This window comes from Canis lupus, chromosome 7, assembly GCF_011100685.1.
Source record: "Canis lupus familiaris isolate Mischka breed German Shepherd chromosome 7, alternate assembly UU_Cfam_GSD_1.0, whole genome shotgun sequence".
NCBI classification, from domain to species: domain Eukaryota; kingdom Metazoa; phylum Chordata; class Mammalia; order Carnivora; family Canidae; genus Canis; species Canis lupus.
In genome coordinates this window covers 15,882,529-15,893,879 of record NC_049228.1, presented here as the reverse complement: position 1 = coordinate 15,893,879, position 11,351 = coordinate 15,882,529, and the positions used below count along the sequence as shown (strand labels likewise).

Sequence of the window (11,351 nt, the reverse complement as noted above, 5' to 3'; positions counted from 1 at the left end):
GCTAGAGCCCGCCGCGCCCCGCCGCCGCCGCCGCCGCCGCCCCCGCCCCTGCGCCCCTGCGCTCCTGCCGCCCGGCGTCCGCGGTGGTTCGTGGTGACCGCTGGAGCCCGTCACCGTCCTCTCCACGACGTGCTGCCCCGAACCCGCAGCCATGTGCCGGACCCTGGCCGCCTTCCCCACCACCTGCCTGGAGAGGTAAGAGGAGCTCGTCCCCGGAGCTTGCCGGCCGCCCGCAGGAAGGCCAGGTCCCGCCAGTCCCTCGGGAGCGGGGCGGACGGGCCCCGGGGGGACTCGAGCGACTGGAGTAGAGAAGCGGAGGTTCCACATTCTCAGAGGCTTCCCCTAGAGTCTTAGAGGAGCGACGGGCCAAGAGAAGCGAGAAGGAGAAGCAGCGGGAAGCAGCGGAATCACCGTGGACTGCCATTCCCCATCCTCTGACAAGTGGCAGTCCTCAGGTGACCTGCTGAAGACCGGCTGCAGGAGGGGCACATTGGCATCGGCGGGCAGAGTTCCCTTTTCTAGTTTCTTAAGCGCTTGGTTTTCAGTCTACAGCCCAGACCTGGGAGCATGCCCCTCGCGGGGCCCCGAGAAGGCAGGGAGGGGTTTTTGGGGGGTCCACCCGTGAGGGATGTGCCCACTCCCCAGGGAGCTACTCAACCACCTCTAGTCCTTGCTGAAGCTGATGGCTGGGAAGGAAAAGGGAAGAAGGTGGAAGCAGGAATCAATTTCCACACAGTTTGAGAAATATTCAGGACAAGTCTAGAGGGTGCCCACCGGCCTTCTGCTGATCAACAGGCACAAAGATAGATCAGTGTGCTTAGATGGGGGGAGGGGGGGACCCGAGTGTGCTGTGCCCTGAACTCAGAAAGTGTAAGTCCTGCTGAAGAACAGCTGAAACATGACTTTCACTGTTAACAGACAAGCAAAGTTTAAGCCCTGGGAACAGCCGAAGTTTCCCAGGAACCCTTGAGGCTGGAATTAGGGTGGCACCAGCCCCAAACTCCTCGGGATCCCAGGAGTTTTTTGCCTGGCTTTTTGCCCTGGCTGAGCAAATGTAGGATCCCTATATGTTCCTGCTTTGTCTTCCAGAGCCAAAGAGTTCAAGACACGACTGGGGATCTTTCTTCACAAATCAGAGCTGGGCTCAGATACTGGGAATGTTGGCAAGTTCGAGTGGAGCAGCAAACACAGCAAAGATGGGTAAGTCTTGCAAGCCAGCCTAGGGCCCTAGGGGGGAGGGAGCCAGATTTAGGAAAACAGCCACAAGAGAGAAAATACAAGGAGAAACTAGGACATGCAAGGGTGGGCCCTGGTGACCCCTTCCTGGAGATTTTGGTGAAGCTTCCTGCTGGTCTGCTATGGGTGACTGGGTAGGTGGCTCCAGGGTTCTGAGGCCACCAACAGCTGTGTGTACCCAAGGTGGGAATGTCCAGTTACCAGACTCTCCCACCTGGAGACGTCATTGTCCATGCAACCAGGTCTAGGACGGGGTCTAAGAACACTTGAAGGCTTTTCGGTCAGTGATTCTGCTTCCATTAGCATGCACTTTGGCTATAAGCCCTTTCTTTTTTTTTTTTTTTTTTTTTGTATGATAGTCACATAGAGAGAGAGAGAGGCAGAGACATAGGCAGAGGGAGAAGCAGGCTCCATGCACCGGGAGCCCGACGTGGGATTCGATCCCGGGTCTCCAGGATAGCGCCCTGGGCCAAAGGCAGACGCTAAACCGCTGCGCCACCCAGGGATCCCCAAGCCCTTTCATAATTAACATCAGTGGTGCCAGGTGCTGCTCTAGGCTCTGGGGTTATGGCTAGGCTTAGCCTCTATTCCATAAAGCCCTTACTTCCTGGGTGAAGTGTAGAAAACAAAGCTCAGAGTCAGAGGAATAGAAATGATTTTTGACAGTGAAGAGACAGTCTGAGAGTTATTTACTGAGGGCCGGAAGGTCCCTGGCTTTGGTTTCTCATTACTGAATTGTCCTCCAGAAAAATACCTGCGGCCTCAACTAAGGGTTCAAGAAGTTGGCTCCAATAATCACTGAGCAAATCTCTGTGTGAACATACAACTCCCATCAGAGTTCTAGGATTTATGCTATGCATTAGTATGTTGGGTTTTTTAAATTAAAATCTTGGCTATTTGTTTATTTATTATATATATATTTTTTTTAGCAGAAACTTCTCAGAAGATGTGCTGGGGTGGAAAGAGTCCTTTGACTCGCTACTGAGCAGTAAAAGTGAGTAGGACCCCGTTGTGTCTGTCTGCGGATGGCACATGTGTACCCATGTGCTTTGGAGCCAGCCTGAGGGATTCTGAAAAGCGTGGGCAAAATAATAGTCGTAGTAATAATAATAATGATCCCCTAGTGTGCCAGCCTCTGTTCAGAATACAAAGGCAGGTCCTTGTTCAAGAAAATTACATCCTAAAAATAGAACCATTAACTACAATTGCTGTCTTTCTTCTTTTATTCCCCGCTGTCCTGCTATCTGACCTGTTTCTCCCTCTCTCCCCTCAACCCCAGATGGAGTGGCTGCCTTCCACACTTTCCTGAAGACAGAGTTCAGTGAGGAAAACTTGGAGTTCTGGCTGGCCTGTGAAGAGTTTAAGAAGCTCCGATCTGCTGCCAAGCTGGCTTCCCGGGCTCACAAGATCTTTGAGGAATTCATCCGCAGTGAAGCCCCTAAAGAGGTCAGAGCCTCAGCATGTTCTGTGGGTCCTCTAGACCCTGCCTGCCCTTTCCCCGCTGAGGATTGGGGATGGGGAGGTATCCAGCCGGGGCAGGGTTGAGCTGAGAGAGTGATCTTATTTGGCACAGGGGTGAATGGGCTTGTGTGGCCAGAGACTAGGAAAGCAGGCTCTCTGCCTCTCCTGGGTGCTATTCCCCTCAGACTCACTGATGGGGTTAGATGGCTGGGCGGGTGTTTTGGCTTCTGTCCATACCCACTTTTGCCAACTAAGGCCTTTTTAGAGGCTCAAAACACATGAGTGGGGAGACCAGTCAACCTGGGGACCTTGTGTGACCTGCCTCAGTCCCCTGGGTGACCTGCCTCAGGCTGGCTGGTCTGCAGGGCCCTGAATTTTTGTGCCTTCAGTCAGGTCTCTGCTGCCTGACATCAGCATTCGGTAAGGCGAGTGAGGCCACCTTGTGGAGAGAGAATAGCGATGTCTTGCTTTTGTACCATGCGTTGTATTGCATTTTGATTTTTTCCACGTTCTTCCACAAAGACTTACTGAGCACCAATTACATGCAAGAAACTGTTACAGTCATTGGGGACGTAGCAGGGACAAAAGGTCTCTTCCCCAAGGAGGGAAGATGACAATAACCGATTAAATGAATAAACACGTCAGGTGATGGTACATGTTCTGATCCAAAGAAAGCAGGTTTTGTTTTTTTTTTTTTTTTAATTTTTTTTTTTTAATTTTTATCCATCTATGATAGTCACAGAGAGAGAGAGAGAGAGAGAGGCAGAGACACAGGCAGAGGGAGAAGCAGGCTCCATGCACCGAGAGCCCGACGTGGGACTCGATCCCGGGTCTCCAGGATCGCGCCCTGGGCCAAAGGCAGGCGCCAAACCGCTGCGCCACCCAGGGATCCCCAGAAAGCAGGTTTTGAAAGGGAGCACCGGAGTAGGGGCAGGCTGTCCCACAGGGTGACAAATGAACAGATGCATAAGAGAAAGGAGAGAAGAACATTCCAACACAGGAAGTGGCAAGTGCAAAAGCCACCAGGCAGTGGGCTCCTGTGGAGCACGGAGAGGGAGGAAGGAAGGGTAGGAGATGAGGTCAGGCAGGTGGCCAGATGTGGGTCCAGCATGCGCTTTGGCTTTTCCTCTGAGTGATATCGGAGGACAACACTGCTGCTGGCAAGCTGACTTGAGGGCTTAAAAGGGCTCACCCTGGCCGCTGGCTGGAGGACAGACCGCAGGCCTGAGGGCCGAGGAGAGAGAGACCAGTTAGCAGGCTCTGGCATTGGCCTTAGGAGAGAGGCGATGGGGAACTGCACCAGGGAGGTCCAGAGGCGGGGACAAAAAGGTGTTAGATTTGTATACGTTCTTAATATCTCCTTGATAACTTTGAGAGATTGGAGGGCCGACACTGGATCTTCAGACAGGCCCAGAGCTGAAAAGCCAGTTAGTTAATGGTCAGCTCAGGAGACCGCAGCTTCCTGGTTCAGAATCGGCTATTCTTTCCCTTGCTGCACCTGCTGGTCAGGCCCCCCTTGGCCTTCTGGACCCTGTGCCTTGCCCACCCCTGACCCACCATGTGCTGGCCTTCTTTCCCACAGGTGAACATAGACCACGAGACCAGGGAGCTGACCGAGAAGAACCTGCAGGCTGCCACGGCCACGTGCTTTGATGTGGCTCAGGGGAAGATCCGCACCTTGATGGAGAAGGACTCCTACCCGCGCTTCCTGAAGTCACCTGCCTACCGTGACCTGGCTGCCCAAGCGTCGGCCGCCTCTGCTTCCCAGTCCGGCTGCAGCCCAGCGGAGCCCTTACACACTTGAGCCTCCTGGCAGTGAGGGAGCCGGCCGGGAAGAGAGGTGGAGTCACCCATCCCTGAGGCAGATTCTACCGAGTGAGCCCGAGAGGACAGTGATGGAAAAAAGCCCATCCGGCAGCCTGGTTGGGAAGCACCTTCTCCTCCAGATACTGTGGGACTGGATTCCATGCAGGAGAGGGGCCCTCCCACCCCCACTTCCAGTGGGCATCCCAGTGGATAGAGGCTGAAGCTGAGGGTTGTCCGGGGCAAGGAAAAGTGGTGCAGGAGCCATCGCTGGCTCTTGTCATTCTCCCCGGGGCAGGATGTATTTGGGGTGGTTTGGGAAGCATGGAAAAGGGAACTTGAAAACGAGCCCGAGCAGGGCAACAAGATGGGCTCTTGGGGCTGGTGAGGAGCTGACTCGGGCCGCCTCCTGTATTCCTAGCTCCCGGCCGTCCTAGGACCCAGAAGGCAGCTGCGGATGTGGTGCCTTCCTGCTCTGTCCTCCTCACCCACCTCGGGGCGCCCGAGGCTCCCTTCGCTTGCACTTCTCCACATTCCTGTGTCTAGCCTCACAGTCTTCTCAAGGCCAGAGAACCAATTTGACGCTTGCCCAAAATGAGATTTTTTTTTTTTTAATACCTCAAAAACTGGCCATTTGAGCCCCTTTCTGCATCAGTAGAGAGCCTGGAAATGGGGCCATCTTGCTCCTGTGAAATTCATCCTGGTGCTCTTGGTGACCTTTGCAGGGGGTCCCTGACCCTGTGCTTGCAGCGAGGTCCACCTGTGAGCAGGGCCCGTGAGGGCCTGTTGCTGGGCCGTGCCCTCTCGGCTCCGGGCTGCCCTTGAACATAGAGCCCATGAGGAGGAAGGTGTGGGGCCCCTCAGTGAGTAGCTAGTCCAGCGCCTGTGCTCTGCAGTGTGGAGTGAGCGAGAAAAGGGTCATAAATCTCTTGGCAGTTCCCAAATGTTCCATTGAAATCAAGCCAGTCTTTTTGGTGGGCGTGAGAAGAGGGGAAAAAGAGATGCCCAGAGCGGAAGGGGAGCCTTCCATTTCTTTCCTGTGGATGTGAGGTGCACTTACTGGTGTCTCTGGGGGACATCGAGCCAGGGATTTTGATGACCCTTGGAAGACCTTAGGACCCTGGGGGTGCAGCTGGGGACAGAGGTTGCTTGGAAGAGCCCCAAGATGATGATGATGATGATGATGATGATGATGATGATGACGGGAATCCGAACCTGCTTGTCACCTCAGGGCAACACCAATGCACATTTTGTGGTGGGACTTCTGCAGGAGCCCATGCCGGGGAGGTGAATGAACCAGGCGGCCCCCTCATACCCCAGGAAAAGCAACACTGTTCTCTCCGTACTATGAGGTCCTCTGGGAGAAAATTATTTATAATGTGTTGTTGGTTTTGTGACAATTGTCATGGCATATTATTTTTATTACTGTTGTGTTGTTGCTGTTATTTATTATCGTAATTTCAGTTTGCCTCTGCTGGAGAATCTCAGTAGGAGCTGGCAGCCTGACTGTCTCCCTCTCCACCAGACTCTACCTCTGAACGTGCTGGGAACCTCTTAGCGCCTGTCAGGGACCCCTCACTGTTTAAATATTTATTTATTATTGACAATGGAGCTGGTTTCCTCGATAGGAATGATGTACTCAATCCTTGTTTCCCTGTTTCAGCATGTTATATATTCTTGTAAAATAAAAATGAAACGCAAATATGAGATCCTGTCTGTAAGGGCCGTGTGGTCAGGGAGAGGGAAGAGGAAAGGCCATGGAGAGCCTTGTGGGGGAGCTGGCCTCCGGAGGAGATCCCTCCCCACACATGGGAGAGCTCTCGTGTCACAGTCAGAGGTACAAGTGAAAGGCCTATGTTTGCCTGGTGCCTGGGTAGAATTGACGAGAAGGGGATAGGTGCTGAGGGTGGCCACCAAGACTGGCAACTTCCTTTAGCTGATGATGGTCTCAACTTGTGTCTGGCTGTTGTGTTGTGTCAAATGGACCCAGTCAGCCTGGATCTGAGAGCCCATGTCCTTCTCCCACAGCGAACTGTTCCCCACTTGGCCTCTGACAGCACAAGGGGAGGCCCCCTTGGCTGAGTTGCCTCAGGTGGTCAGTTAGATGGTGGCTTTGGGGGCATGTTCACTTTTGCCCATTTTTAAGTTGCATTAGAATTTCGTATGAACTCAAGAGTATTTTTTCAAATAATTTCGTAGAAGTCTCTGGGATGAGCTACGGGAAGCCAGTCTGTACATGAGGCTGCTCTATTCCATGGGCTGAGGGAGCAAGAGGGTTGAGCTGGGCTTGAAGGAATCTGGGGGTAGGTTTGCAATGATCATAACTGCTCTTCCTTTGCCAATAGCCTATTCTTTCTTATCCTAATCCTCTTCCCTCCCTGCCCCCCGCTCCCTCTCCCCAGTTACCACTATTTAAAAGTTTCTTCTCTAGTGAATTATCCGTACTCTCTGGTGCATTGACTTGGATGTGGATGATATCTATTGAAAATGTGGGACGGGGTGAGCTCAGGGTCCTCCTACTGCCATCTTCTCCAGCACTTTTCTTGAATTATCTGTCCACAGATCTGGACCTTCTATTGACTTTTATTTCTTCCCTAGTGTTAGTCTGAGTAAGTGACCAGACTCCAGGGATGCCAGGGAGGAAACCTGGTGGATTCGCACTCTAAGCCCAGGTGTAAGAGACCAATGACTCTGTGGGCAACTCCAGGAGGGATTCAGAATTGAGGGGCCTCAGGAAGAAGGTTAGATCAGAGGCTGTGGTAGGCTCTGATCTCATGGAGTCCTTTTACCAGCTCTATGTTAGCCTGTGATACGGGGAACTGAGGCTCGTGGGGCAAGGACCCTGCCCCAGGGAGCTGGCAGAAGAGAGCAGCTCTACAATCAGGGGGTGTCCAGTGTGTAAAAGACTGGAGTGAGGAGATGATTAATGTGGCACTCAGGGAGGCCAAGAGGTATCCACACTGTCCTCTTTTCCTTTCTTTCCTTCCATCTTTTTTTGCCTTTTTACATGCATTTGAGTGTATCCCGTTTGTCTGGCAGAAAACCAAAAGCAGTAGCTGTACTTTCAACCGAAGATGACCTCATTTATTCAATAGTGGGTGAGGATTTTAAATATGGTTGGACAAGGGCACAATGTGCGTATTTGGAAGCAAACGTGGGCAGCGAGTAGGAAAAGGCAGGTGTAATCAGCAAGTGAGAGAGAAATGAATGGGGATGACGGACGTTCAGCGGCGGGAGTGTGTGCGGGCAGGCCCCACAGTCCAGTGAGACCATCCTCAAGGCTTGTCCTCATCTCCCTAATGCTCCCTCTCACATAAAAAGTGGTCTTCGCTTCCATGGTGTGGCTGAAGATGGTAGGTCCATCTAAGAGAGAAGAGCAGCTCTTTGTTGACCTTTATGTGTCCCAGGTGTCCGTTCAAAATACTTTCACGCTACAATGACTGGCTAAGAGTTTAAGTGATTTCCTGAAGATCAATCACACTTCTAGCCAGTGTCTCCAATATCTTTAGACTTTGGCTCAGCAGGCAAAGCATTTCCTAAGTAGGCTGTGGCTGGCCTCCCCGGCCTCTCTCCCTACTCCCTCCCAAGTCCCTTGAAAACAAATCTGTCCCAGTTCCTAGATTTGCTGTTACTGTTTCAAGTTTCCTTACTTTCTCATCCTGGACCATCTTCCTGCTGTGTCCCCTTCTCTCATCATTGCTACCCTCCATCTCCTTAATCAGCTAGGGAGGCAACTTCCAAAGGCCAACTCAAGGATCTTTCTGGGGAGACTTCCCTGAGCCTTTGGGTCTGATTATGGATGCCTCTCCTTCCTGGAGCACTGCTGTTGATACTCACCCGAACTGGAGTACTTAGATCCCTGATCTTTGCCTTTTTGCACCTGCTGGCAAGCTCCTGGTACTAGGCGGGTCTCTTTCTCCCCGCAGGGCCTCCCATATAAGCATTCAGCAAATGGCTCTTGAGTTAATGATTAGATTTAAACCCAGCTGGAGAAAAGCCTAAATTACAACGTTCAGCTTCCTACTAAACCTTCCCTAGATGTCCCACAAGCTCTTCATAAATAACACATTCGAAACCAAGGTCATCATCATCCCTCACAGACAGGCACTGCCTCCCATTCCTCTAACCTGATAACACAGAAGTGCTGGCCATCCATGTTTGGGCTCATCTCTTGCACATGTCATCTTATCCAATTTTGCAAATGGGTTGAGTCCAGCATCTCCTCTCCAGGTTCACGGAGACTTCTTTAGAGGAGCATTTTGTCCTCTCCAGTCTGAGCTATAAAGACCACTTTCCAACTGGTCCACTCCTTCCCCCAGCTTCTCCCATTCATTTCCCACACCGCCTGTCATCATCCATAAAGGCCAGATCTGAGCACGTCCTGGCTGCATTAAACCTCCTTCAGGGTTCCCCTCTGACCATAAGAGAAGGTCCAGATCTGACCATGGCATCTGAGGCTCACTGTGAGCTGACCCAAGTCCCTCTCTGACCTATCTCCTGCCTAGATGGCCTTCGCACACATGCTGTTCTCTCTGCTTGGAATGCTGGCTTCCTCTTCCTCCTTTTTTCTTTTTTTAAACTCGGGGTGGGGGTGGATAAGGAGAAGACTGCCTTCCTCTCAATTCAGCAAAAATAATCACCTCCTCAGTGAAACCTTCCCAGATGTCTACTGCACAGAGTTAATCTCTCCCACTTCTGTGATTCTAGGACACACTCTTTTTACTTTGTGGTCCATACTGCACAGCGCACTTCACGCTATTTCCTTCCCCTCGACTGGTCTCTTCAAGGTCACAAACCATATTATTTACCGTGATAAGATGGGCAGAACAGATTGCAGCAAAGCAGTTCACAGCCCTGGCCTTTGGGTCAAAATTTTAGGATTGGAATCCTGGCTCATTCGCTGTATGACCTTAGGAAGTTATTATGGTAGTTCCCTTACCAGTACAATCAAGATATTAAGAGTGCACCTCTCATAGGGGATATTGAATGAAATGTTTGGCAAGTGTTATTGTCCCATACATATTAGTTACTATTATTATCGATTCCCAGTACTTAGCATAGTGCCTTGTACACAGTAGGTATCAGCCAGAAATCATTTATTGCCATTTTGAATAAAATGGAAGGACCAGATTCTAAGTCTACATTTCTTTCAAGAATAGTAGAGCTGTTTCATGTTGTATATCATCTGATGTGCAGAGCATTACAGAATTTCGAGTGAGGGAATCGAAGGTTGAACCATTCATCAACTCCCTTAAATCCGGGTCAGCTAATGCTCCTTCCAAATCAGTGCTGTTGCTTCCAAGGGACTGTGGAAGCCCCCTCTCCCCACCGGCTGGTCCTTCACCCTCTGCTGCCTCCCTGTGGCCATATCAGGCAATGCAGACTTTTTCCTTGGTTGTTGCTTGACTTCTGCCCTTTTCCTTTGACTCCTTCCTTTGGAATGATATCCAAGGGATATAATTTATAGTTTTGTTTACTAACGCATTTTAGTAAATATGTGAACGTTTACTCTAAATGAGAATAATTAGCATGACTGTTAAGACAACAAGTGGGTACAGGATTTAAAACAATATTTCTTAAGTCAATAGGGCTAAATGAACTTTAAAAACTGTTAGGTAAAGAGAGAAAGGTGTTCAGGGCATATTAAGGGCTGATCTCAAGGTAATTCCCTTTCACTGAAACTTTTAAATTGGTCCAGTTCTTCAAATCGCTTTAGGGAAGAAAAGAAAGATTTGAAATTTAAATAACAGAAGAGAGATCCCAAGGGTGAGGGATGTAATGCTGTTAGCTGCTAGATAATGGAGTTTGAATCTCCATCTAGAAAAGATACCTCTTGACTTACAGTGTGGGTGATTCCCAAGCTTTGGTCACCAATCTAGACAAGGATTTGGTTTAAACTTCAAGAAAAGCAACAAAGTGTTGATTAGTCCTTTATTTGCAATAGGCCCCCACTTAAGGGAGAATTCTTTGCTGGAGAGTATTACTGTCCTAACTTATTGCATCTTGCCAGTTCAAAGAGGCAGTTTCACAGACAACGTAGATCCAGCTTTACACAGCAGGCTCTGAATTCAGTCCCACTTCTGCTACTTGTTAGCCAAGTGATCTTCAGCACATTACTGGATTTCTCAGAGCCTCACTTTTCCCTGTTTTACCTGTAAACAACAATAGTGCTGGTTTCATAGAGCTTTTGTGACGACACAATGAGAAATTTTATGGAAAATATTCAGCATAGTGCTCCACAGATAATAATCCACAAATTGTAGCTACTGATATGTGATAGGCACTATTCCAAGTGCTTCACATATATTCATGTCTGTAATCCTCACAATGTTCCCTTGAGGTAATGTGTATTATTACTTAATATCACCATATTGCAGATGTAGAAACCAAGGTCTGGAAGGTTTAAGTAAATTGCCCAAATTCAAAGAATTAGCCAGTGGCTATATTAGTTAGGTATTGCTACATGCTAAATCATTCCAAAACTCCATGTCTTGAAATAATAAGCATTTATTATTGTTCATGAGTCTGTTGGTCAGCTAGATACTTCAGTTTATCTGGGCCAGGCTCAGCCAATCTCAACTGGCCTGTTCTTGTGTCCGTGATTCACTGGAGGGTTGGTGAGAATTGGCTGGTCTAGGATGGACTTAGTCATATATCTAAGGATTGGCTGGTTGTTGCCTTGGGCAATGGTGGTATCTGGGCCATGTGTCTCTCTTATTGCCCAGCAGGCTAATCCAGGCTTCTTCACATGGTGGCTGGGTCTTGAGAGAGTGAAAACATGCTTAGGTTTGGAACTGGTGTACTATTACTTTTGTCACATTCGACTGGGCCAACCAAGTCACCAGGGCAGC

At 50.0% G+C, this 11,351-nt stretch overlaps 1 protein-coding gene across 2 annotated transcripts; it reads left to right on the top strand.

The window, feature by feature from the left end:
• The first annotated feature begins 25 nt into the window (after positions 1–25).
• On the top strand, positions 26–6,207 carry RGS16 (regulator of G protein signaling 16). 2 transcript variants are annotated; one of them, XM_038542238.1, is made up of 5 exons: positions 26–195; positions 1,090–1,200; positions 2,169–2,230; positions 2,516–2,682; positions 4,280–6,207. In XM_038542238.1, exons 1-5 carry the CDS (start codon positions 152–154, stop codon positions 4,499–4,501), a joined length of 606 nt encoding a protein of 201 aa, XP_038398166.1. In that variant the 5' UTR covers positions 26–151; the 3' UTR covers positions 4,502–6,207. The 2 variants fall into 2 exon arrangements, with proteins under 2 accessions (XP_038398166.1, XP_038398165.1); XM_038542237.1 differs by having other exon boundaries at positions 2,166–2,230.
• Positions 6,208–11,351: the final 5,144 nt, after the last annotated feature.